Source organism: Salvia miltiorrhiza, chromosome 3, assembly GCF_028751815.1.
Source record: "Salvia miltiorrhiza cultivar Shanhuang (shh) chromosome 3, IMPLAD_Smil_shh, whole genome shotgun sequence".
In the NCBI taxonomy this organism is placed as follows: Eukaryota; Viridiplantae; Streptophyta; class Magnoliopsida; order Lamiales; family Lamiaceae; genus Salvia; species Salvia miltiorrhiza.
Genome location: NC_080389.1, coordinates 59,022,403 through 59,043,502, shown reverse-complemented (window position 1 = coordinate 59,043,502; position 21,100 = coordinate 59,022,403). Strand labels below are relative to the sequence as shown.

Here is a 21,100-nt window from a genome sequence, read left to right as displayed (position 1 = left end):
TATGTGTCCGTCCGGCCGGACACATGATTTTACCGGGCGGACACATTATTTTATCGGTCGGACACATGATCACCTAAATCATGTGTCTGACCGATAAAATAATGTGTCCGCCCGGTGAAATTATGTGTCCGCTCGGGCGGACACATAATCTAGCTGCCCATTGTTCATATGTATTATTGACTGATAGCTGTCAAATCGTTGACTTTTATGATTGATAGCTGTCAAATCGATCAAATGTGTAAGACTTTCACAAAAAATTAAGCAAACTCATCAAATCAAGGGTATTTAAAGAATAGGACATAGAATGCTTTGTATAATAAGAAAGGACATTTTAAAAAAAAAGATAAGGAAGTGAACAATTTAAATTTTTACTCAAAAAAATTTACTAAAAAATTTCCGACCGCATTCACCCTCTATACATATTGTAGAAGTACAATTTTTTCCACACTTATCTAACCGTGCAACTGATTGCATCCTAAGATTCCCACCACTCTCTCTCTCTCATACGTTGTTTTTAAAGCCAAACTATTACTGCACAGCAAAAATGCAAAACAAAAGTCATCCCTCTCTCTTTCTAAAGCCTTTCTCTCTCTAGAAAGCTCACCGAAAAACTCAGCCTATCTTTTGAGAAATGCAAGCAAAAACCCTAGTGAAAAACCAGCAAAAACTCAGGAAAAGACTCTCTGATCTCAATTGGAGCCTCGATTGAGACGATGATCTGATGCATTTCGCTAATAGAGAAGAGAGATAGTGAGTGTGCGAGAGACGGCTGTGAGAACTCAGTGCCGTTTGTTGAATTTATTTTTTTATTTGTTTTTCTATTTTTGATTTTCTTTTGGGGGTGGTCGGTATAGAGATGTATAAGAACCAGCTGCAGGAGCTGGCGCAACGGAGCTGCTTCAATCTGCCGGCGTACACGTGCATCAGGGAAGGTCCCGATCACGCGCCGCGCTTCAAGGCCGCCGTTAATTTTAACGGTGAGACGTTTGAGAGCCCTAGCTACTGCTCCACGCTCCGCCAGGCGGAACACTCCGCCGCTGAGGTGGCGCTCAATGCTCTCGCCAGCCGCGGCCCTTCTAACTCGCTCGCTGCCCGAATTCTGGTGAGCTCAGTGCCTTTTTTTCTTTCTTTTTTCCTTCTAAGTTTTTATTAATTTACTGTGCTGTTTTCGTTTCCCTAGAATTGCCCATTCTTTGAAATTTACCTGGCATTTGCTTTTTTTTTTTTTTTTTTATTTTGTGCTTCTATTGTGTGTGAATAATTGGAATTACTGCAAAATTAAGGAACAAGGGGATTATACTGAAGGCAACATTGTGGCTATGTGATCTTTTGAAAGTCTGGATTTATCTGAGCCTGTGATCTCAAATTTGAGAATGATTATGTGATTCTAATACATTTCTATTTCTCAAATGCTGCCTTTGTTTAGTGAATGATCAGTTCATGGAAGTTGACATTTAGTCGGTGTTAGCATCTAAGACCGATTTCATAAGTAAGAAACTGTACTTGATTCAGTTCCTAGGGCTACTAAATTTCTCTTCACTGGCTAGTATTTTGAGTACGCCTTTGGTGACACGTTGATTCTTTACTGAGTTGTTTCCTCCAAGTATACTTAATCCTTGTATGAGCAATAACATGTTTCAGTAACTTCTGCACTTTGATATATGATAAAGACCTTTTGTACCAAATCATCTTGCATGTAAAATATTTGATGATTTGATTGGATGGAGAATATAGTCATTTAGCTAAAGAATTTTGTGCTCTACTACTCTAGATGACTCATGAAGTTTTACTGGGTCAGATGTTCTGTGTCCTTTTGGTAGCATTGTAAATGTTTTGGCTACTTTCTGGACATTGGTAATAGTTTCCAGCTAAGAATTGGTTGTTAGCAAAATAAAAAATAGTTTTGAATAGTTTGTTAGAATTTATTTGGACAGTTTCGTTGGTTCACAGGCCATCACGCAAATGCCGTGTTTTTAATCTCATGTATTGCCGACCTGCCATGAAAAAACTTGTTTTGTTTGACCCACCATTCCGTGAAATGCGCTTATATGATGCAATACATCCGTTACAACTTACAGTTACAGGTAGGACTTGAGCTGTGAAGTACTGTACAATTTTATTAACTCAGTCTTTTTGGTTTGAATTTAATAAGGTATCGCTGAATCCGACTGCCCTATAATACCACTTAAAACATTAAATGACATCTCATCTGGCAGGCTCGAGACGTGAACGAACTCGAGTTAACTATCTCAGCCTCTGTGGTTTTAATTAAATAGATGTGACTGTATTTAACTTGACCATAACGTCACTTAAAACATTAAATGACATCTCATCTGGCAGGCTTGAGACATGAAGGAACTCGAGTTAATTATCTCAGTCTATGTGGTTTCAATTTAATAGGTGTGACTGTATTTAACTTAACCATATCGTCGCTTGAAACATTAAATGGTTATCTTCTGGCAAGATTAACACAATTACGGTTCCGGCATTTCGGTTGATAACACAATTACCAAATCTACACAACCATCATTTTGCTAGATTCATAATCAGTCTAGAATATTATACCTTGGTCCTTCCAAATTATGGCCAGTTTACTTGTCGGTTAATAACATAAGAAAAAGATTGAATATTAAGGAATATAATGTCTACCAGATCCTCATGTAAATCGAAGATATAATGAAATATCGTTCACATGGAACCCATGGTCATTCAGTGGAGATAGTATCTTTAGCACACTTAATGATTTTCATCACTAATTTACAAATGACCCACCCCACCAAGCGTTACAAATATATGGTTGATCCTTATAGCTCCAAACAGTTATAGTCTGTCCTACGAAAAATTGGACGACTTGGTGTGTTTCGAAGTTCGAACATTTCCAATATTCTTCAATGTACACTCATCCTCGAAATGAAGGCCCTGTCCACAAATTGTTAATCTGAACTTTGCAAACCATCTTGTTACAATCTTTTGCGTAATCTAAAGCATTGATTTTTTCTGATGATGTGTTTGGGATTTCTCAATCAATATGGCTGCTTGCTAATGCTGTACCATGCTGAACTCTGCAGGATGAGACAGGTGTATATAAGAATCTATTGCAGGAGGTCTCACAAAGAGTGGGAGCGTCTTTGCCTGCTTATTCGACTTTCAGAACTGGTCTAGGTCACCTTCCTATTTTTACGTGTACTGTAGAGTTGGCAGGCGTGATATTTACTGGTGTGCCAGCTAAGAACAAGAAGCAAGCAGAAAAGAATGCTGCCATGGCAGCTTGGTTATCTCTCAAATCTTGTAAGTGGGCCTTACTCGTTTTCATATTTTAAATCCATCCACCACTCTGTCACCAATCCCTTGTTTTCTTTTATGTCTACTGAGTATAAAAGTCAATTGGAAAAAGAAATAGAAGATAAACAGATAATGAGAAGAAATCAAGAGCCATTCAGCCTCAGCCAGTCAGCTCCTTTAAAACCGATTCAATGGTCCCTTTGCCTTACTTGCTACTGTAGTTTGTCAGCCTTTCTCGCCTCTGCATCTGAGCTTCTTAATAATCTTCGATTATGCTATTCAAATCATGTGAATAATGTTGAGGCATGGGGATAATCCAGTCAATTCAAAAGTGAAAAAAGAGTGGATCCTATTGAAACAAATTGTTTGGGAGAGAAAATGGAGTCTTACTTAGTCTTCTTGAGTAGCATATGATCCTTAGCATCTGAATTTATAAGCATGTTACTATGTGGCAAGAATCTAATAGTTACTAATACATTTTGTTCCCCAATGTTTTTCCAGTAGTGCAACGAACCGAGCTTCCTTATGAAAGGTCCCATAAGGATGAGCAGGAGCATGTGACGGTAGCTCGTGCGCTGCAGAAGTATCTAATAAAGGCAAGACTGGCAAGATTATCCTTTCCCATAAAATTTCCTACACTAAATCCAAGGCCATCGAGTACACAGCCGTCTCCAACTACAACATCAAAAATCCTTCCTTTGATATGCCCGAAAACTGCTCAACGCAACAGGCCTAATCCAGCCGTGAACAACAACCCCACACTCCAAAAGAATATCAGAACAACAAGTCAGCCAATGGTTACAGTTCCGAATGAGAGTCAGTCATCATTGGCAGACATCTTCATGCCCCGACCCCAGAAGTTCCCGGCAGCAGGAGCTGCACCCTATATTCCAGTCCGGCACTGCAACCTACACAGTAGGATTGCACCACCAGTGACAATTCGGAATACAATTCCTGTGTTCTCTGCGCCACCACTTCCTTCACCGCAGTCATCATTAGTAATGAGGCCTCCTACTTTGCACATGGCACCACCCGTGTCTATTAGACAAGCTGTTCCTGTATTTGCTGCTCCAGTTCGGATGGACGAACTATCGTCCATGGTGCATCCATCTGTTAAAGTAGAGGATCCTCGGATTTCTAGACCCGCCACACCTCAAGTAGAGGAGCCACTATTCTCTAGAGCTGTACAAGGTACGCTAGACGACACACCATTCTCCAAGCTCCCTCCTGTTCTAGTTGAGGACCCTTTTGGTTATAAGAAGCCTGCTCCGGTTGCACCAATTTCTGAAGCTCTGACAATTCAAGTCGACCTACCCACAACCGAAGCTCTCACAGTTAAAGTCAAGCCTCCAGTACCATCAGCTGAAGAGACGACGTCCACTGAACAGGACAAGCTGCAGGAACCAGCTGAGGTCAAAATCGAAGACTTGAAAGATCTGAAGATATGATATGGGCACAGCCAACTTCTTTCATTGTGGCTAATCTAGGTTTTGGCTTCTTTTTTACCCCCCACTCTCTCTTTTTGTTTTTCTTTATTATGTTGTTGTGGGAGAATTCTACTGCTTCTAAGAGTTAAAACTTCTTAATATTTCTGAGCAATGCGGCCGAAAAATTGCTGGCAGCGCGTGTTTTTCACAGTTAAAGCTGCCGGCGGATTCTGCTTTAATATGCTTGTTGTTGTCTTAGGAGACTTAATTTAGTAGTATGCAGAAACGAACCTTTTCTCTGTGGCTTCTCAATAATAACATTCGATATCATATTAATGTTAGTAAATTGTTCCAATCATTCATGTTCAAGAAACATTGGCAAATCAAAGATGAGATAGGACAACAACAAACATAGTTATTGTGTAGTTGACATTTCATTCTGTTCTTCATTCTTCATCACATCTTGTAGCGCAATATTCGGAGATAAACACAACTACGGATGCTTCCATTTTTGGGAGGTATTTGTGATCAACGGTCGAGAGTTGGCCGGATCAGCAAGAGTTCTCTGTACAGTGTGTGCGTTTCAAGAAGAGAAGGCCGCATCCACAGCCTGTAATATCGGGCCAGTATCAAATCGGAAATTTCTGAAGCTCCGGCTAGGACGCGCCTCAGAAGTGTACACGTCGGCCACAGTTTTACTCGACTGGCTCTCAGTCATTGAGCTGCCTCCCGAGCTGTTTCTTGCCTTCCACACGGTAAGTCCTGCACGAGTGAGAATGATTCTTTTCAGATCAAACTGAACCAAGAGAAAACAACCATCCTAAATAGTTAATACAGGATTTTAGAGATTCAGCAAGCAATCCTAGGAGCAAATGCAACAAATGGGTCTCAATTTGGATGAGAATTTCAAAAATGCAACTTCAAGAACCCAAATATGAAACCCTAAGAGGATCTTTGATTTTATTTCTAGTCACAGTTTCCAATTTCCAGCGTTTCCAATACAGTTTTTGCAAAGTTTAACATAAGGGAAAAGAATAGGAGGAGACGGGACCTTTCGCGGGTCTGTCTGGTCGAGGTGACATGGGAGGTGGATGCACTGAAATCCACGACTTTAGGGATCTGTAACATTGTCCCAACTTCTCTTGTAAGACTTAGAAAATAATGGAAATCAAGAAAATCCATAATAGATACTCACGCCAAAAATGGAGCAACCATGTAGAGCTTGAGGCCAGTGCTCCCACGTGATATGACGTCGGCATTTGCATGCTGAAGCTCGTCAATCACCTGCCAAGCTATTTCCTGCAATAACGACAAACAGATACCTCAAGATCACATAACGAGACATTTTGTATGCAGCGTCTTGCATAAGAATTTCTGATTCTAAACGGAGACTTAAAAAGAAAATTGTCTAACAACTTAGAAGTCAAAAGGCTCACATTATTAGAAGAGGAAAATGACATACACTTATCTCCTTTTTTGTAAGAGGAGCAAATAATGTGTCATCTTTCACCCCAGCCACTATGTACAATCTCACTCTCTGCTGTCCAAAAATCATCTCAATGTACTCGTCTTTGTTAATAAGTTTTGATACATCAAACCCTGTTTCCTCGAGGACCTGCATCTCGCAGAAAATGAATTTGGTAACAGTTTATATGTTTGAATACGAGGTAAGAAAATATGGGATGGAGGAATATCATAAACATATATATAAGCTGTGTTATTAAGCAATGACACAAGTTTCAGACCTATCACATTACAAAGTAACATTTCCACTGATAATTCAAGAAAACAATGTACATACAGACAGCAAGAAAGATGTTCATACTTCTCTAATGGCACAACTGTGATCTTCCTCATCTTTGTTCTTTTTACCACGGGGAAAGCTCCAACTTGTCCCTTTCCATCCCTTCACTAGTAAGCACTGCAGACGAGAACAAAAAAACGAGAAGCTAAAAAACAGTGAAAACATAAAAAGAAACAGATTTTTCATAGTGAAACATCATGCTCAAATAGTTGCTCATCTCTCATATACAACACAAGGTCATCTCTACATGAAATGACTAAAAGTTTATCTCCATACACTTAACATCACCTACTTAACTTTTGGCAAAATTCAATGGGTAAATCTGGACAATAGGTGATAACAAACATAATACGGAAATCAAGCATAATTCTAAAGCACATATCACTGAGATGAATGAGAAAAAAACTACAAGAATAAACAAAAAGAACATATTCCCAAAATCGAAGGCTGAATATATTGTAATGATCCTTGGAAAAGATTAAGACACAAAATTTAGAAGTTTCAACTGGAGATAATTGCCAATGAACCAACCCATGCACACTGAATGTAGAAAACAACCCACAACAAACGAGGAGAAGACATCAACCTAGTCACATACTCAACGATGCTGTATCCACCTAACTACCTAATATGTTCCAGTAATCACGTGCAAATCACTCACCCTCTCATAGGTTTCATCCAGTATAATGGCCCCTGTCACAGGAACTCTGACTTTATAGGAAGTGAAGTCCTTAAATATATCGTCTATATGAGCAACATACGGCTTTAAGACATTACAGTTGTTGAACACTGCAAGATATTAAGGAGAACTAAGGTTTACAGTCGAAAAGTACTAATAATCACATTAACAAAATTTAAATCAAATCCAAGACTGTCTATACAGATAAGTCAAACAATGGTTTAGCTTTTAAATGCATTCAAATTGGAAGTGGTGAAGGATACATAAGGAAGTAAATTCCTTCAAGGTTAACGACTTCAGAGATGGATTCTTTTCAACCGAGTTATCTTCATAAAACCAATGTGCATACTCCACGAGAAACAAAATCCTCTCGAACGACTGCTGGTCTTCCTTAGGCACATTTAGAACAAAACGACTGTGAAATGAATAGGATAGCAGTTAACAAAATGAAACTATATACAAGTAAAACCTATATACGAACTACAAGATATAACTTAATATTTTGTGGCTATGGGAAAGATATTTAACTTCAAGATTGTTTCACAACAAATGTATCAATCATGATGCATCATGTATCAACCACATATCAACCACTCAGGATTCAACAATGTAAACTTATAATCATTCAACACTATACATCAAGAAAAAATTCGATAAAAATGCTACATGCATTCCTTAGTAATTGCAATTGCAGTAAGGCAAAAGCAACATTCTTTACTGAAATAGCCTAAATTTATACCACAATCAAGCACATAACACACACCAACACATACTTTCAGTTTGCAATTTAATATATCATTTGATAGAGACTTTTAATAAACAGAAAACTAGTGCTAATCCGGCCGAACAGCGAAAAGCGGAGAAGGGAAGAAACAAGAAATGGAAGATTGAGAAAATTTGAAACTTGTCCACCAAATCTCAATTCACCCAATAAAAGAGAAATGTAAATTGAAAAATTCCAAGAAATCCCAGTGTGCACCTGCAGAGATCGTCGAGGAGCTCTTTAGGGGGAAGGGCATACTTGGATGGAGCGATTGCAGATCGGTTCATGCCTGACATTCTTTCTTTTCATCAAAGCCTAGGCCTTCCCTTCTCAAATATTTTGGGTAAAAATATACAAGTCTCGATATATGTTTTATTGGAATAATTTATTTTCTAAAAAATATTATCGGAATAATTAATTGTAAAATGATGTATTTTTTAATACATAAATTAATACAGAGCGGATGACCTTTTTTTTTTGAAGAAAAAAGGATTACTTTTTTTTAGACAATTCAGAGAGGATGTCTTTGAAGGCAAGAGATATGTTTAGATTTTTTTTAATCGATGTTTGGAGTATATTTAAAAATCATATACTCCCTTAGTAGTGACTAGTGAGCTTAACTACGCTATCCTTTTCACTTTTACACACCATAATAATAATAGTAATTTCTTTTGGATTACTTTTCCACGATGATTAAAAATTGGATTTTTTGTTTGGATAAAATTTGACAAACAAGATTGATGCGTTAAGTAAATTCAAATGAGATACATTCATTCCAATTGATTGGCAAAATAATATTTTTTATTTAATTTCTTAACAATAAAAAAAGAACATAAAATAAATAACTCAAATTATCAATAATTTAATATATCAAATTATATAATAGTAAGAGGATTCTTCAAATTTAGGTGTGTCAGCCAAGAAATATTTTAACTATCAATAACTTAATATTGAATAAATCTTCCAAAAACAAAGGTTGGGAGAGGTGAATTGAGTCATCAATTTGTATGTAATATTTATTTTATAATTACGTCCACAAATGATTATCCACAATTGAACCAAACATAGGGGTGGCCGCTCTTCACTTTTATTTGAGGGTTGTTTTTGGTAAAAAAGAATATAGCATATTTTATTCCAATACAAATTAGAAAGTGAAAATCAATGAAAGTTGAACTTATGTATTAGACATTACGTAGTACATGCTTCATTGTTCTTCTCTCTCTGAAAATTTAGTTAGATTCCCCAATTTCTCAGCTACAAATTAATGAAATTAATGAAATTTATTAGATTTAGACTCCTGAAAAATACTATTTTTGATTTTGATGGCAATGAATATTTATTGTTGAATAAGCTTTGGAACGGTAAAATTTGTTACGGATGTAGTATTTGATTGTAATAAGATAGTAGTAAAAACAAGACGTCAGATTCAAACTTACGTGAGCTCATTCTCAGTTGTCTGTTTGCTCGTCTTTCCTTTCATTTCTTTAACTACAAAAACAGACTTCACCAAAAATCTGTTTACAACCTACCCTATTTCCCATGGTTTCGTAAGAGAAAGAGAGAGAGAGCATCTTAGATCCCTGAAATTTTGGGAGTCCTAGAAGTAAGAAAAGGTAGAATTTTTTATACCTTTTCTTCTCTCTGCATCCTTGTCTCCATCTCCATCTAGTGAGAGAGAGAGAGAGAGAGATGCAGACGATTTGTTTAGGAGGGGGCATCCTTAATCTCAGTGCCACTGCCCAAATCAAGAATCTCAAGCATCAACCTTTTTCTTGTATTCCCAATTTGTCTCATTGCCAGATTCCCAAATCTGGATTCTCTTCTCCACCTCAGCTCTTATCAGGTACGATTACGAACATAATTTTCCGTTTTCATGTTCCATTTTCGTGTGATTGATGATGCTATAATTTGAAGAGACTTGAGCCAATCAGGTGTATAAGGTTGATGTCTGATAGTAACCAAGATTGTCTTTTAGTGTTGACCTTGTCCTAGTCGAAGCAACTCACTGTCACACACTGATAAACAGTAGTGAAACTTAGAGCAAGAATATCTCACAATTTAAGGCAAAGATGGTGCGTGACCATGGACAGTGAGTGGACTAGAGATTCATGGATATTTGAAGGTGACCCTTTTTATGTTATTAAGTTATCCACATCTGCTCATATGCTCTCAACTGTTCTTGTTGCTCGTATGATGCTAGCATGGGGTGTATGTGTACCATTGTTGAAGGCTTGAAGAACCTCACTCTTAATTGAGGCTTTTTACTTCAATTCTAGTTTAATTTGGTTCTTTCTTGCTAGTTAGTTTGAAGGTATCGACATGCACTATTAGGGATTCGGTTTTCCTTTCATGAGGGAACTTTATATACAAGGTGTGATCAATCTGGCATGGGTATATCATACTATATTAGTGCATTTGCAGAATTTGTTCGGCATTGTTAAGAACCATACAAGGATTTCTTGAAATTGTAGATGACGTTGAAGTTGATGGAAGTTTCTAAGTTTAGTGGAATCTCCATTTACGTCTGTTTTTCTAAATCACCATCTACAATAAGCATTCTTGATATGCAATTGATGCAATGGCCAATCATTGTTGGTTGCAAGGGAGATTAGAACATTGATAATGTTGAGTTTGGCAACTAGAGTGAATGTCTCCCATAGTCTGTGCCATAGGATTGACTAAAATCCCAGCTGCAAGGCAAGCTTTGAGATTATCAATACTTCCATTAGCCTTCCGTTGAGCTTATTCAGCCTACGGTTAATTGTGAAAACCCATTTACATCCAACTGGTTTCTTTCCATTAGGAATATTAGAGGTCTCCCTTGTCCCATTCTTTTCCAAAGCTCCAAATTCCCTCATTCATGAGTATTCTCAATTTAGGAGGACTTCTTGAATTGTTCAAGGCACTCGTCGTATTTAAACTTGGAATGCAAGATCTAACACCCTTTCCTAGAGCTATAGGAAGGTCCATGTCATCATTAACAGGTATATTGTTGTGAACACTCAAAACTTTCCTTACCTAAGTGAACTTAGATTCAGATATAGTTCGTAGTCTAGGTCCAGAGTATAGCATTATTGTCTTTCTTGAATGGACATGAAACTCATTATCTGCAAATTGAGGAAGAATATCAGAATTTCCGGGATTAGGATTGTTACCATTTGTACTCTCCAAAAGATTCTTTGTTCTCCCTAAAGTTTGGATTGTGCTTAGGTATGACTCCCCCCACAATGTGAATGTCTCTTGGTTGTAGTAGTAGTTCGGGTGAGAAAAATTGAAAGAGATGATTTGTGTTACCATGATAATCATAATGTCCCTTGATTATTCTTGGTAATCAGAGTGACATTCATATCATCTTTTATTTGATCAATACACAAGAAAGCGACGTCGCATTGACTTTGTGTCCATCCTATGATGATGTCGATAGATGTGAACAAATGGTATGCAACCAAATATTTTGTAAGATCTAATGAGATAATTATTTTGGTATTCTGGAGTTTGGAATTCTGTGACTGTTGGCATAAGCTTAAGTTTCATCATCATACATTGTGTTTCTGCATATTCTTACCATGTTATTTAATATCATAGGTTCTTGTAGAGCCAGTCAAGTGGCTGAATTATTCCCCACAGTCTCTCCCGAGATCCTCGTTCGTGAGGCGAGGATAGAGGACTGCTGGGAAGTCGCTGAGACGCACTGCAGCTCTTTCTTCCCAGAATTCATTTTCCCTCTAGATTTTGTAATGAGAATTGACAGGCTAATCGCGATGCTCTTTGGATTCTCGCTACCAAAGGGCTGCCGAAGAACTTGCCTAGTTGCTGTAACCGGAACTTCTTTCTTAGGGAGTGATGATCTCAGGATTGCAAGTTTTGATGGAAAACTCAGTCTAAGCAAAGGGTATGTAGCTGGGATCTTGACAGTGGATACGGTAGCAGATTTTCTTCCACGAAAAGGGCCTCATCGACAAAGAAGGTACGCTCGTTGGCATTATGTCTTGAATTCGAATTCCACCAACTACATCTGAGGCGCGGTACGTGTGTTTGTGATCACGGTCAGGACAGGAATTGCGTACATATCGAATGTTGCTGTCCGAGAAAGATTTCGGAGAAAGGGAATAGCGAAGACCTTGGTTGCTAAAGCGGAGGCAAAGGCTAAATCTTGGGGATGCCGTGCCATCGCGTTGCATTCTGACCTTAACAACCCTGGAGCTACGAAGCTCTACACAAGCAGAGGCTTCAGATGCATCGATGTGCCAGCCGGAGCGAACTGGCCGGAGCCGAGGACGTCACCGGAGATGCAGTTCAACTTCATGATGAAGCTCCTCAATTCCACAAACAGTTCAGGTAATGTAGGAGGCAGAAAAATGCTGGAAAATGATGCCTGTTACCTGTAACTGCTGAGTAGATGACATAATTTCAACATGTAGATAATTGAACACGTTGCTGATACGCTAATGTAATTATTTCTGGATGTGATATTGTTTTGTGACTCAATTAGATTGTCATACAATTATGAAAGCATTGAGTTTTTCCATTCACTTTACAAATCAAACATTAGAATTTTGTGATATTTTCGTCATAAAACATTAAAATAAAGATCAATATCAAGGCTATAGCAAGTTGTTTCTCATCATTCTATGAAATTAAGAACATGAACATCTTTATTTCATCTGTTATTCATTTCGATCCAGTGTTTTATCTGTATGGCCTGAAGATAGTGAAAATCTATTATTACATTGCAACGAAGATTACAGCACTCGGGAGAAACGAGGCAATCGGTTTCAAAAACACCGTTTGGCATGTCGAAGAAGCCACAGTGGCCGATTGTTGCAGTTGGGATTCTTGGGAATGCACTGATCTTGATGTTGTTCACCATCGACTACATTTGGATGAATTTGTTCAACGCGGATGTATCAAGAGCTGTAAACTCTCTCACAGAAGAATGAACAACTAGACCAAGCTTGATGGCGTCCTCCTTGCTTGGTGCCTGCAGAATCCGCACGAACAATCCGTTTTATGCAAAGTATGATATAATGCTTTATCGAATGTTAAACTAATAATCACCTCAATATTAAGGGGCAGAACAGGGTCATGAAGTGAGAGTCTCAAAAGGAACCATCCACCATAGCCGGAAACCCTCACCTATTTATAAGGATAATAATGAGTCAGATCATGAATTAGATGGAAGAAAATGCTTCCAAGGACATGCTAACAAGATTTCAATGCACCTCATATGAAGGGACTTATGATATTGACATAACCACATATAACTACTGATATTTTGAGCATTTAAAATGAGCATTGAGTGACATAGATGAAGTAAAGGGTAAATTATGTTTTATGTCCTCAACTTTCAGCATTTTCTAAAAACCGTTCCAAAATTTTATTTTCTATTCAAAAATCCCGAACTTTCAGCATTTTAAAGAAAATGTCCTCAACTACAAGAATTCGGCAAGGTGACTCATTATTCCGGCGCTTGATTTTGTATAGCGGAACATTTTTTGGAAAACACCAAAATTTTGGGAGTTTTGAATAGAAAACAAAACTTTGGGACATTTCCTGGATACGCTGAAGTTGGGGTTATTTCAATAGAAAATGAAAGTTGGGGCACAAAACATGATTAACCCTAAAGTAAAATATCCCAACATGTTGCATAAAAGGTTAATTGTGAAATCGGAGCTTCCAACTTGAGTTTTTTGTCAAAACACTGGTTACAACTTACTCCTTCATAGTTAACAGGGGCTTTCTGAAGTTTTGGATCTGAATCAATGATGTTCTCCAAATTTTTTAGCACAGCCTCTCCATACGCACGGAATGATCTAAAAGTAGCAACTAAATTAGTATGCTGTGAAATCCAATTACAGTATAAATCTGCAAGGTTTAGAATAGCTCACCCTCCTTTAAGATCTTCATGGTCTTGGTTAATTTTAAGTCTTAGTTCAATAGAAAAAGCTGGTTCCTGTAGGCCATCCACCATGTCTGTCAGAACCTTGCTGCCTTTACCTACTCCAGAAGCCTTGGCTGATGCGAGTTTATTTAAGAGTTTGACCTACAAGTAATTTTAAGCATATAAGCAAAGGGGTGACCATTGTTGAAATTTTCGAGTGTATAGGTTCAAAATGATGAGACGAAAAGAACAAAGAGAAAATCTAGTACTGATTAAGGTTAAAGAAAAGAGGACTACCATGAGATATGCTCCATCATCAAGCCAATGATTCTCCTTGAGTGCTCCATGGCCACTGGTTTCAATAGCTAAATGTGACTCCTCTCCCACGGAATTCTGTAATTATTCAACCGATACAGCTTTTTACATATCAGGATTGAAGAATGATTGACGGTTATTAACAAATCTAAAGTTATCAGCAGTTGGAAGTGGCTCCTGTAAGTGAAAATAACAACTTTTCTGAAATCTCATGTTTCCATACTTAAGCCCGAGGGGAGTTCTTTAAGCTGGCAATACCTTCTTCTTCTCGACCTATAATTCTCACAACAGAATTACTTAATCCGACATGTAGCCAGATGATCTAAAGTCTACAAATATAAAGCTGCAAAATGCATTAGTCGTTTTCCCCGAGAAGTCACATGCTGCTGGAATTATGATTCGCCTAACAGTCTCAAATTCAGACTATTAGCACAAACAGTTCCTAAAGTCTATATTTCAACTTATTATTAAATGAGCATTACCAAACGAATAGCTTCATCAATCACATTTTTGTAGCCTCTTTTGAATCTATGGTGCCTTCCACCTGGCAATATAGTTTGGCGGTAACTGTAAGTATAGTGATAGAAAAAACACAAAAACATTAGTTAACACTTATCTTACCCAGCTTCTTTTCAATGAATGTAGTTAATCCATCTGATGTCACACTGTCGGTGACAATTGTAGTCCCAGGGTGCTAGTTAAAATAAAACAAAATGGTTTGTCAGGTTAAGGCATTGCAAGTGGGTAAAACTTCAATTTTATAAAGAGCTAACAAACGGTTCTGGTTAAGCCATACATCCTCCAAGACAATAGCAGACATGAGGGCTATCAAACGGTTCCGGTTTAACTCACGTCCACTGGAGTCCACAGCAGCAGATCTAACAAAAGCACAGGACATTGTTTATCAGATACCATTTATCTGATGTAGAGAGAGAGAGAGAGAGAGAGAGAGAGAGAGAGAGAGAGAGAGAGAGAGAGATCCACCAAACTGCTACCTGTCAACATCAGTATCAAAGATGATGCCCAAATCTGCTTTGTTGTCAAGTACGGCCCTGGTGATAGCTTTCATTGCATCTTTATCTTCTGGGTTTGGAATGTGATTGGGAAAATATCCTGGAAAAGATAGTTTTAGATTCAGAACCAAGATGTTGTAACACCCTAAGCCCATTCACGAATCTTCCAGAACCGTTACCATCTGGCTCTAGGAATTGACTTCCAGAAGTAATAGCACCCAAAGGCTGGAGCACCTTTCCCTGATAGACCATTAATGGAACACAGTAGCTCAGTTACTCCAATATCTTCAACCAGGAAATGACATCGAAAGTTTAGGAAATACCATTACAATAATATAATTATGTTCGGGATACCTTCACCAAAAATAGCATATTCTACATGTTTTCTTGTATCTATATAAAAGACTCTTGATATGTTGATTCAGCTCAAAATTGTATGCATGATATATTGGAATGATAGGGATTCTCTAGCACAAAAGTTAAAGAAGGTGACTCAATTCATGGTTGATGTTGACATTTAACATTTAACATTTGAAGTGAAAAAATATTTGTCTAAAGCACATGAATATGCAATCTAAGCAGTGTTTGTCATGCAGAAACCTTTACGAACTTTGCAAAGAGATCAACATATTTTATGAATACTAGTTTTCCTATGCGAGTATAAGCACTATGCATCATGACGTGCTCCTCAATTGAAGCTTCGTTACCTTTGATATTATGTTTTAATTCCTAAAAAGACCATGATGAGAAAATAAGAAGCTATAGGAAAAACATGTTTAACAGTTCTCAAACTCACAGCAAAGAATCCTCCAGCTCCATTTCCTGCATCAACAACTATATGGAATCCATCCAGTGGCTTCTCTGAAATTCAGAAAAGTAAGAAGGGTGAGAAAGATTGACCATACAAATTAACAATAGATGCCTATATCACTAAAATGTGAATTTGAATAGGTTGCAACTATACCATAAATTTTTCTATTTAAAAAGAGAAAAAAAGAAAACCATTGTCTGTAGCTTTAGCAGAAGAGGAAAGAGGAGAAGAAGCGTAGAATGAGTAGAGAAAGATATCAAATCAGATAAAATATGGAACTAGTTCTTTGTTGGTGTGGAAGTGAACTGAACTTCTCTATCTATCTAGAATGAAGTGGTGCCATATAATAGTCATATGGGTGCATATTTGAAGGCAAACCTATGTTTCCTGCAGCTTTGCGAACTGCTGCTACCAGATCAGATGTATAAATAGTCATGTAGTCTACTCTTTTTACAGATTGTGCTGCTCTTTTTTCGGCTTCCCTCAGACTTTCATCAGTGAAGTTTTTGTAGATATCAGCAGCGCGTTCCAATATGTCTTTGATATCCACTTTCCCAAGCCCACCAGCATTAGTGAAGAACTTAAACCCATTGCGATTGTAAGGAAGATGGCTTGCTGTTCCGAGAAAAGACACAAATCACAAGAGGTTCTATCTACGTGGAACAGAATTTAAGAAAAAAAAGGTAGGAAAGAGATGAGAACCTGTTATCATTATAGATCCATCTACTGGACACAAGAAATCTTCATTTTTAGTGAGAGTGCTATTGAACATTGCTGGTGTGGATGCTAATCTACACAAGTATAACAGTGATTGGAATTTACAAGATAATGTCCGTTCAGGGTAATCATTTTTCATCTCTTACACAGTAAATATCCATCTTTCAATTACATGAAAGTATTTTCAGTAATCTGGGAATGTATGATAATGGAAAGTAGAAGTTGTTATAGTTGGCAGAACCACTAAGAAATGACCAGATTTGTAACTGTGGGAGAAGTTCTCGCTAGGTTATAAAGAAATTTTTTATCCATCACAAAAACAAGATAGAAATCTTAACGCACCCATACTGGATCACATCAACACCACCGCCAGCTAGACCTCGAGATACTGCATCCTGTAATATAACCAGAATTTAACCTTAGTTATTTAATAGATTGGTTAGCAATCCATTTACCAACAAATCATCAGCAATCTTAGCTATCCAGTAACACTGAAAGAAAATAATCATAATAAATTGACCTTTGGCCAAATTTAGAATGTGGCTAACCATGCATAAAACCATAAAATCACGGGGATTGTACAACCAGCATATAAACATAAAGCTCATATAACTGATACCTGCAACTTCTGTGCAGATATTCGTGAATCATTCCCTATAGAGACTTTCAACCGTGTAGATGAATCTGGTTTCTTTCTATCCAACAACCATGCTGCAAAAGCAGCTGCAATTGCTTCTGTAACTGGTTCTGTGAGGCTAACAGGTTCACCCTCAACACCATCCACAGCAACACCTCGAATATCACTGTTCCAAGAACGATGACAAAAAATGTATCAGTAGGGAGATGTGAAGTGGAGACCTTGGTGGGGTATCATCGAAATACCAGAAAAACTAAAGAATATAAGGAAAAAAAAATCATTTAATACCATAATAAAACATAATAAGCAGCAAAACCATCCAAGCATTCACCATCAACACATGTAACACACATTGGTTCTCAACAGAGGCAAAAAGGTGTCAAGGATCCTACCACAGAAAATGTATCATAATATACACAAGCGAGAATAGTCTTCAACAAGTGATTTTTATGGTTGAACGGTCTTTAATATATGTTGTCCATATGCTTACTGAATCTCAATTTGCATATTATAAGTTAGGAAAAGCATGCTGCCACGTTTAATAGAAAATTACCTATTGTACAACTTCTTATGCAACACGGAACAAAATAGTTGTTAATCCCTACTAGCAAACTCACACAATTAAGACAAAAAAAATGAACCTAAGAGCTTGTGAGTTGATTTTACATCCAGCCATCCGGTCAAGAAACATTCTTGAGACCTTTTGATATAGATTTGCATGTATAAGAAATTTCCTGACTCACTCCCAATAAATAAACTACTGCTTTGACATGGATAATCATACTTGACGACAATTTATACAATCCACATGAAACAATCAATAAACCAATCTGATCATATCAAAAGAGAAATCAAAAAGCTCTTTACTGACCTGCCATTTTGAAGCTTGAGAAATGCAATTTTGTCAACAGAAGGTATAATGGTGGAAGATGAGGCCGCTGCGAGAAGAATAAATACATATAACGAACACAAAATTTATGAACTCAAGTAATAAATTAGATAGAGAAGTTTCAAAACACCGACAAAAAGAAATCAGCTAGAGATGCACAACGAAATGGTTAGATCAATCAAAACATTCGAAAGTTCAGGTCCAGGCAGGGTAAGCCTGAAAACAACCTGAAATAATGAGAATCTAGAACAGACCATTGCAGTAAACAATTGCTCGGTTTAAATTTGAGAATGTGGACAATTGCTTGGTGGAGATGTCATTCCACGCCAGCTTTCCACTTAGGTAGGGAAGCAAGTTTTTTCTATAAGGGGTACAACAATCCTTTCGGTATTGGGTGCTTAACTGCCTATCCTGCTGGCAGCAATGTGCTACCAGAACATGTTGGACAATCTTCCCTGACATTGCTGCATGAAAATTGAAATTTTGCACCATTATTATGCTTGTTATGGATAAGAGCTTAATCAAAAATCACAATCTCTATTAAGTCGTTGGCAAGACTTTGCTTTCTGCCTGGGAAATTTAATGTAGTTTCATTTCACCAGCATATTAAACTTCTTGTAGTTCCTCCACCTCCATGCCTCTTCCCCGCAAAAGAAGGAATGAGGTGGAAAATATTCAAATTAACTTCCTCAAAGTATTAAAATTCCACCGGACCCTTTCTGTTACGGTCTAATCACTTAAGCATCTAATTTTCTCCTAATTATGACATCAAGAATCATAATACATCCACAAATGTGGCTAGTCACCAAGTGACCCGAAATGAGAATTTACTCTCTAAAACTCCTCCGAGCAATCACGAATACAAGAACTCTCATTAAATCGTTAATCATTATAAATCCACAAAGCTCAACTACAGATTGAGCTATCAATTTAGACAATAAAAAATCACCTCATTATAATAAAAAACATGATTTAATTAACTCATTTCATTTCCAGTTCATCCATCACAACAACGATGCACAAAACAACACATCCTAGCACACCATAGCCAAGAAAAGCTAAAAAATGTAGAACTTCAAAATCGAATATACAGTCATCTATCAGCTACAAAACAACATTATTGTAAAATAAATAAATCACACCCGCGTGTAACATGAAAATCTCCTAGTCTATCAATAGTGAAAAAGAAAGAAGAAAAAATTACCTGCCATATTTGAAAGGCAAAACAGTTGAATTGAGAGAAGAAGCGGTAGAGGTTGGCGAAGAAAACTATGGAAGACTGCACCGAATATGCTGATTAGGTGGCGAAGCTGGAGATCGCGACAGCTGCCGTCTTTCTAGGAATGCGATTTATTGAGATTGTAGGAACACGACTTTAGTTATGAGGTTAAAATAATAAAATCTGCCGAGTTTGGAAATATAAAATATCTCAAACAATTCTGCCTATTTTCGCTTGGGAATTAGGATGTAAAATCTATAAGCTATAATTTATAATATATCAAAAATGCAATTTTCGAATTGAAATTATTTTTAAAATTTAGTGGTAATTTTATAATTATAAAAAAAATTAAAATTGAATGTTTATTTATAAATTATATATATATATATATATATATTTCATTATCTTTTCTATTTATTTGTTTTGTTTCTTTCTAAAATTGTGAAATTTGACAAATTATAAAATAATATGGATATCAAATTAAAGATCACAATAAGAGCTTTCATTGTATACGCCCTTTGTCCATGAAAGAACTCCTATGAGGAAGTGATGCATGGTTTAAAATAAATAAATTATTGAGTGGAGAAAATATTGTTGATTGTATTAAGAGGTGTGAAAATGGATTGTAATTAATATTGAGAAGGGTGAAAAAGTGAAAATTAAGGGTAAATGAGGTATTTATAAGTGGTGGGGTATAGCCAAAAATAGGTATGAAGTTTTCTGTGGATGTCCCAAAAATAAAAAGTAGTAAATTCTTTTATGGACAAAGAAAGTATATTTTAAGTAAATATTTGAATTAAAATATAAAAATTATATTTATTTAAATATCAAAATTACAAAGAAATTATCTCTCATCTCTCATCTTTTTTTAAATAAATCTAATTTTTAATTCTTTTTTTTATCTTTTTTTTTTTGCCTTTCATAATATCAATTTTTATTATTGTGATTTCTCTTTATTTTTTTTGTATTTTCAATATTCAGTTAAAATTAATTTTTAATTATATTTATAAATATGATAATTAAGTTGGTATCAATGTTATATAAATATAAAAATATTTCTCGTGCATTGCACGAAGTGCAAATGCTAGCATTAGTTTATATTTAATTTATGTGTGTGTTTTAGTAATAGCTCAATATTTAATATATTATTAATTAATATTTAATTTATTACCAATTTTACAGTCGTGTCTAGTATCATCCTTCGTCCCATTTTGATGGTACTCTATCTTTATTTTGGATGTCTTAAGACATAGTCCAAATTTTAAATTTAAACAATTGCATTAAATTTTTGTTTTACTAAAATAAATTTATTTATTTTGTGAAGAATTTGTGGAACAATAAATAAGATCAAAATTTAACAATTACATATAAATCATATTTTTCTTAATATATGTAGAAAAGTAATACGGAGTATTAAAATAAGACGGACGAAGATAATAGGTAATTATTTTTTGGTATTTGAAATTTTACGAGGAATTTTGTCATTTTGAACTCACGTGAAAGATAAAATAAATTAGCATTTATGGTATTTGAAAATTTTAGAGGAATATTGTCATTCATTTTAGACACACGTGAAAGATATCATGTTACATATTTTTTTCATATCAAATTCCGACATGCAATTGAAGAATTTACATGCTAAAAATTTAATTTCATAACATAA

The 21,100-nt window shown here is 36.4% G+C and overlaps 4 protein-coding genes across 11 annotated transcripts; 2 read left to right on the top strand and 2 right to left on the bottom strand.

Annotated features, from left to right (window-relative positions):
- Positions 1–449: 449 nt before the first annotated feature.
- Positions 450–5,067, top strand: LOC131014858 (double-stranded RNA-binding protein 2-like). Of its 3 annotated transcripts, none has more exons than XM_057942984.1 (4): positions 532–750; positions 855–1,102; positions 3,069–3,288; positions 3,784–5,067. In XM_057942984.1, the coding sequence occupies exons 2-4, from the start codon at positions 857–859 to the stop codon at positions 4,728–4,730; spliced, it is 1,413 nt and encodes a 470-aa protein (XP_057798967.1). In that variant the 5' UTR covers positions 532–750; positions 855–856; the 3' UTR covers positions 4,731–5,067. The 3 variants fall into 3 exon arrangements, with proteins under 3 accessions (XP_057798968.1, XP_057798967.1, XP_057798966.1); XM_057942983.1 differs by having other exon boundaries at positions 532–771; XM_057942985.1 differs by having other exon boundaries at positions 450–1,102.
- LOC131014859 (mRNA-decapping enzyme subunit 2-like) lies at positions 5,015–8,463 on the bottom strand. The gene is made up of 8 exons (XM_057942986.1): positions 8,172–8,463; positions 7,456–7,607; positions 7,175–7,302; positions 6,535–6,630; positions 6,172–6,324; positions 5,905–6,008; positions 5,761–5,828; positions 5,015–5,471 (listed from the first exon to the last, which is right to left on the bottom strand). Exons 1-8 carry the CDS (start codon positions 8,249–8,251, stop codon positions 5,293–5,295), a joined length of 960 nt encoding a protein of 319 aa, XP_057798969.1. The 5' UTR covers positions 8,252–8,463; the 3' UTR covers positions 5,015–5,292.
- A 909-nt stretch (positions 8,464–9,372) lies between these two features.
- LOC131014857 (GCN5-related N-acetyltransferase 4, chloroplastic-like) lies at positions 9,373–12,483 on the top strand. The gene is made up of 3 exons (XM_057942981.1): positions 9,373–9,798; positions 11,541–11,922; positions 12,007–12,483. Exons 1-3 carry the CDS (start codon positions 9,645–9,647, stop codon positions 12,341–12,343), a joined length of 873 nt encoding a protein of 290 aa, XP_057798964.1. The 5' UTR covers positions 9,373–9,644; the 3' UTR covers positions 12,344–12,483.
- Positions 12,484–12,587: 104 nt separating this feature from the next.
- On the bottom strand, positions 12,588–19,596 carry LOC131014855 (uncharacterized). Of its 6 annotated transcripts, none has more exons than XM_057942978.1 (18): positions 19,423–19,596; positions 18,473–18,682; positions 18,201–18,267; positions 17,312–17,495; positions 17,035–17,087; positions 16,678–16,766; positions 16,354–16,590; positions 15,961–16,025; positions 15,344–15,404; positions 15,147–15,264; positions 14,948–15,029; positions 14,773–14,845; positions 14,634–14,695; positions 14,134–14,229; positions 13,844–13,998; positions 13,672–13,768; positions 13,014–13,091; positions 12,588–12,936 (listed from the first exon to the last, which is right to left on the bottom strand). In XM_057942978.1, the coding sequence occupies exons 1-18, from the start codon at positions 19,427–19,429 to the stop codon at positions 12,829–12,831; spliced, it is 1,842 nt and encodes a 613-aa protein (XP_057798961.1). In that variant the 5' UTR covers positions 19,430–19,596; the 3' UTR covers positions 12,588–12,828. The 6 variants fall into 6 exon arrangements, with proteins under 6 accessions (XP_057798961.1, XP_057798960.1, XP_057798963.1 ...); XM_057942977.1 differs by lacking the exon at positions 19,423–19,596 and adding an exon at positions 19,361–19,395; XM_057942980.1 differs by lacking the exon at positions 18,473–18,682.
- Positions 19,597–21,100: the final 1,504 nt, after the last annotated feature.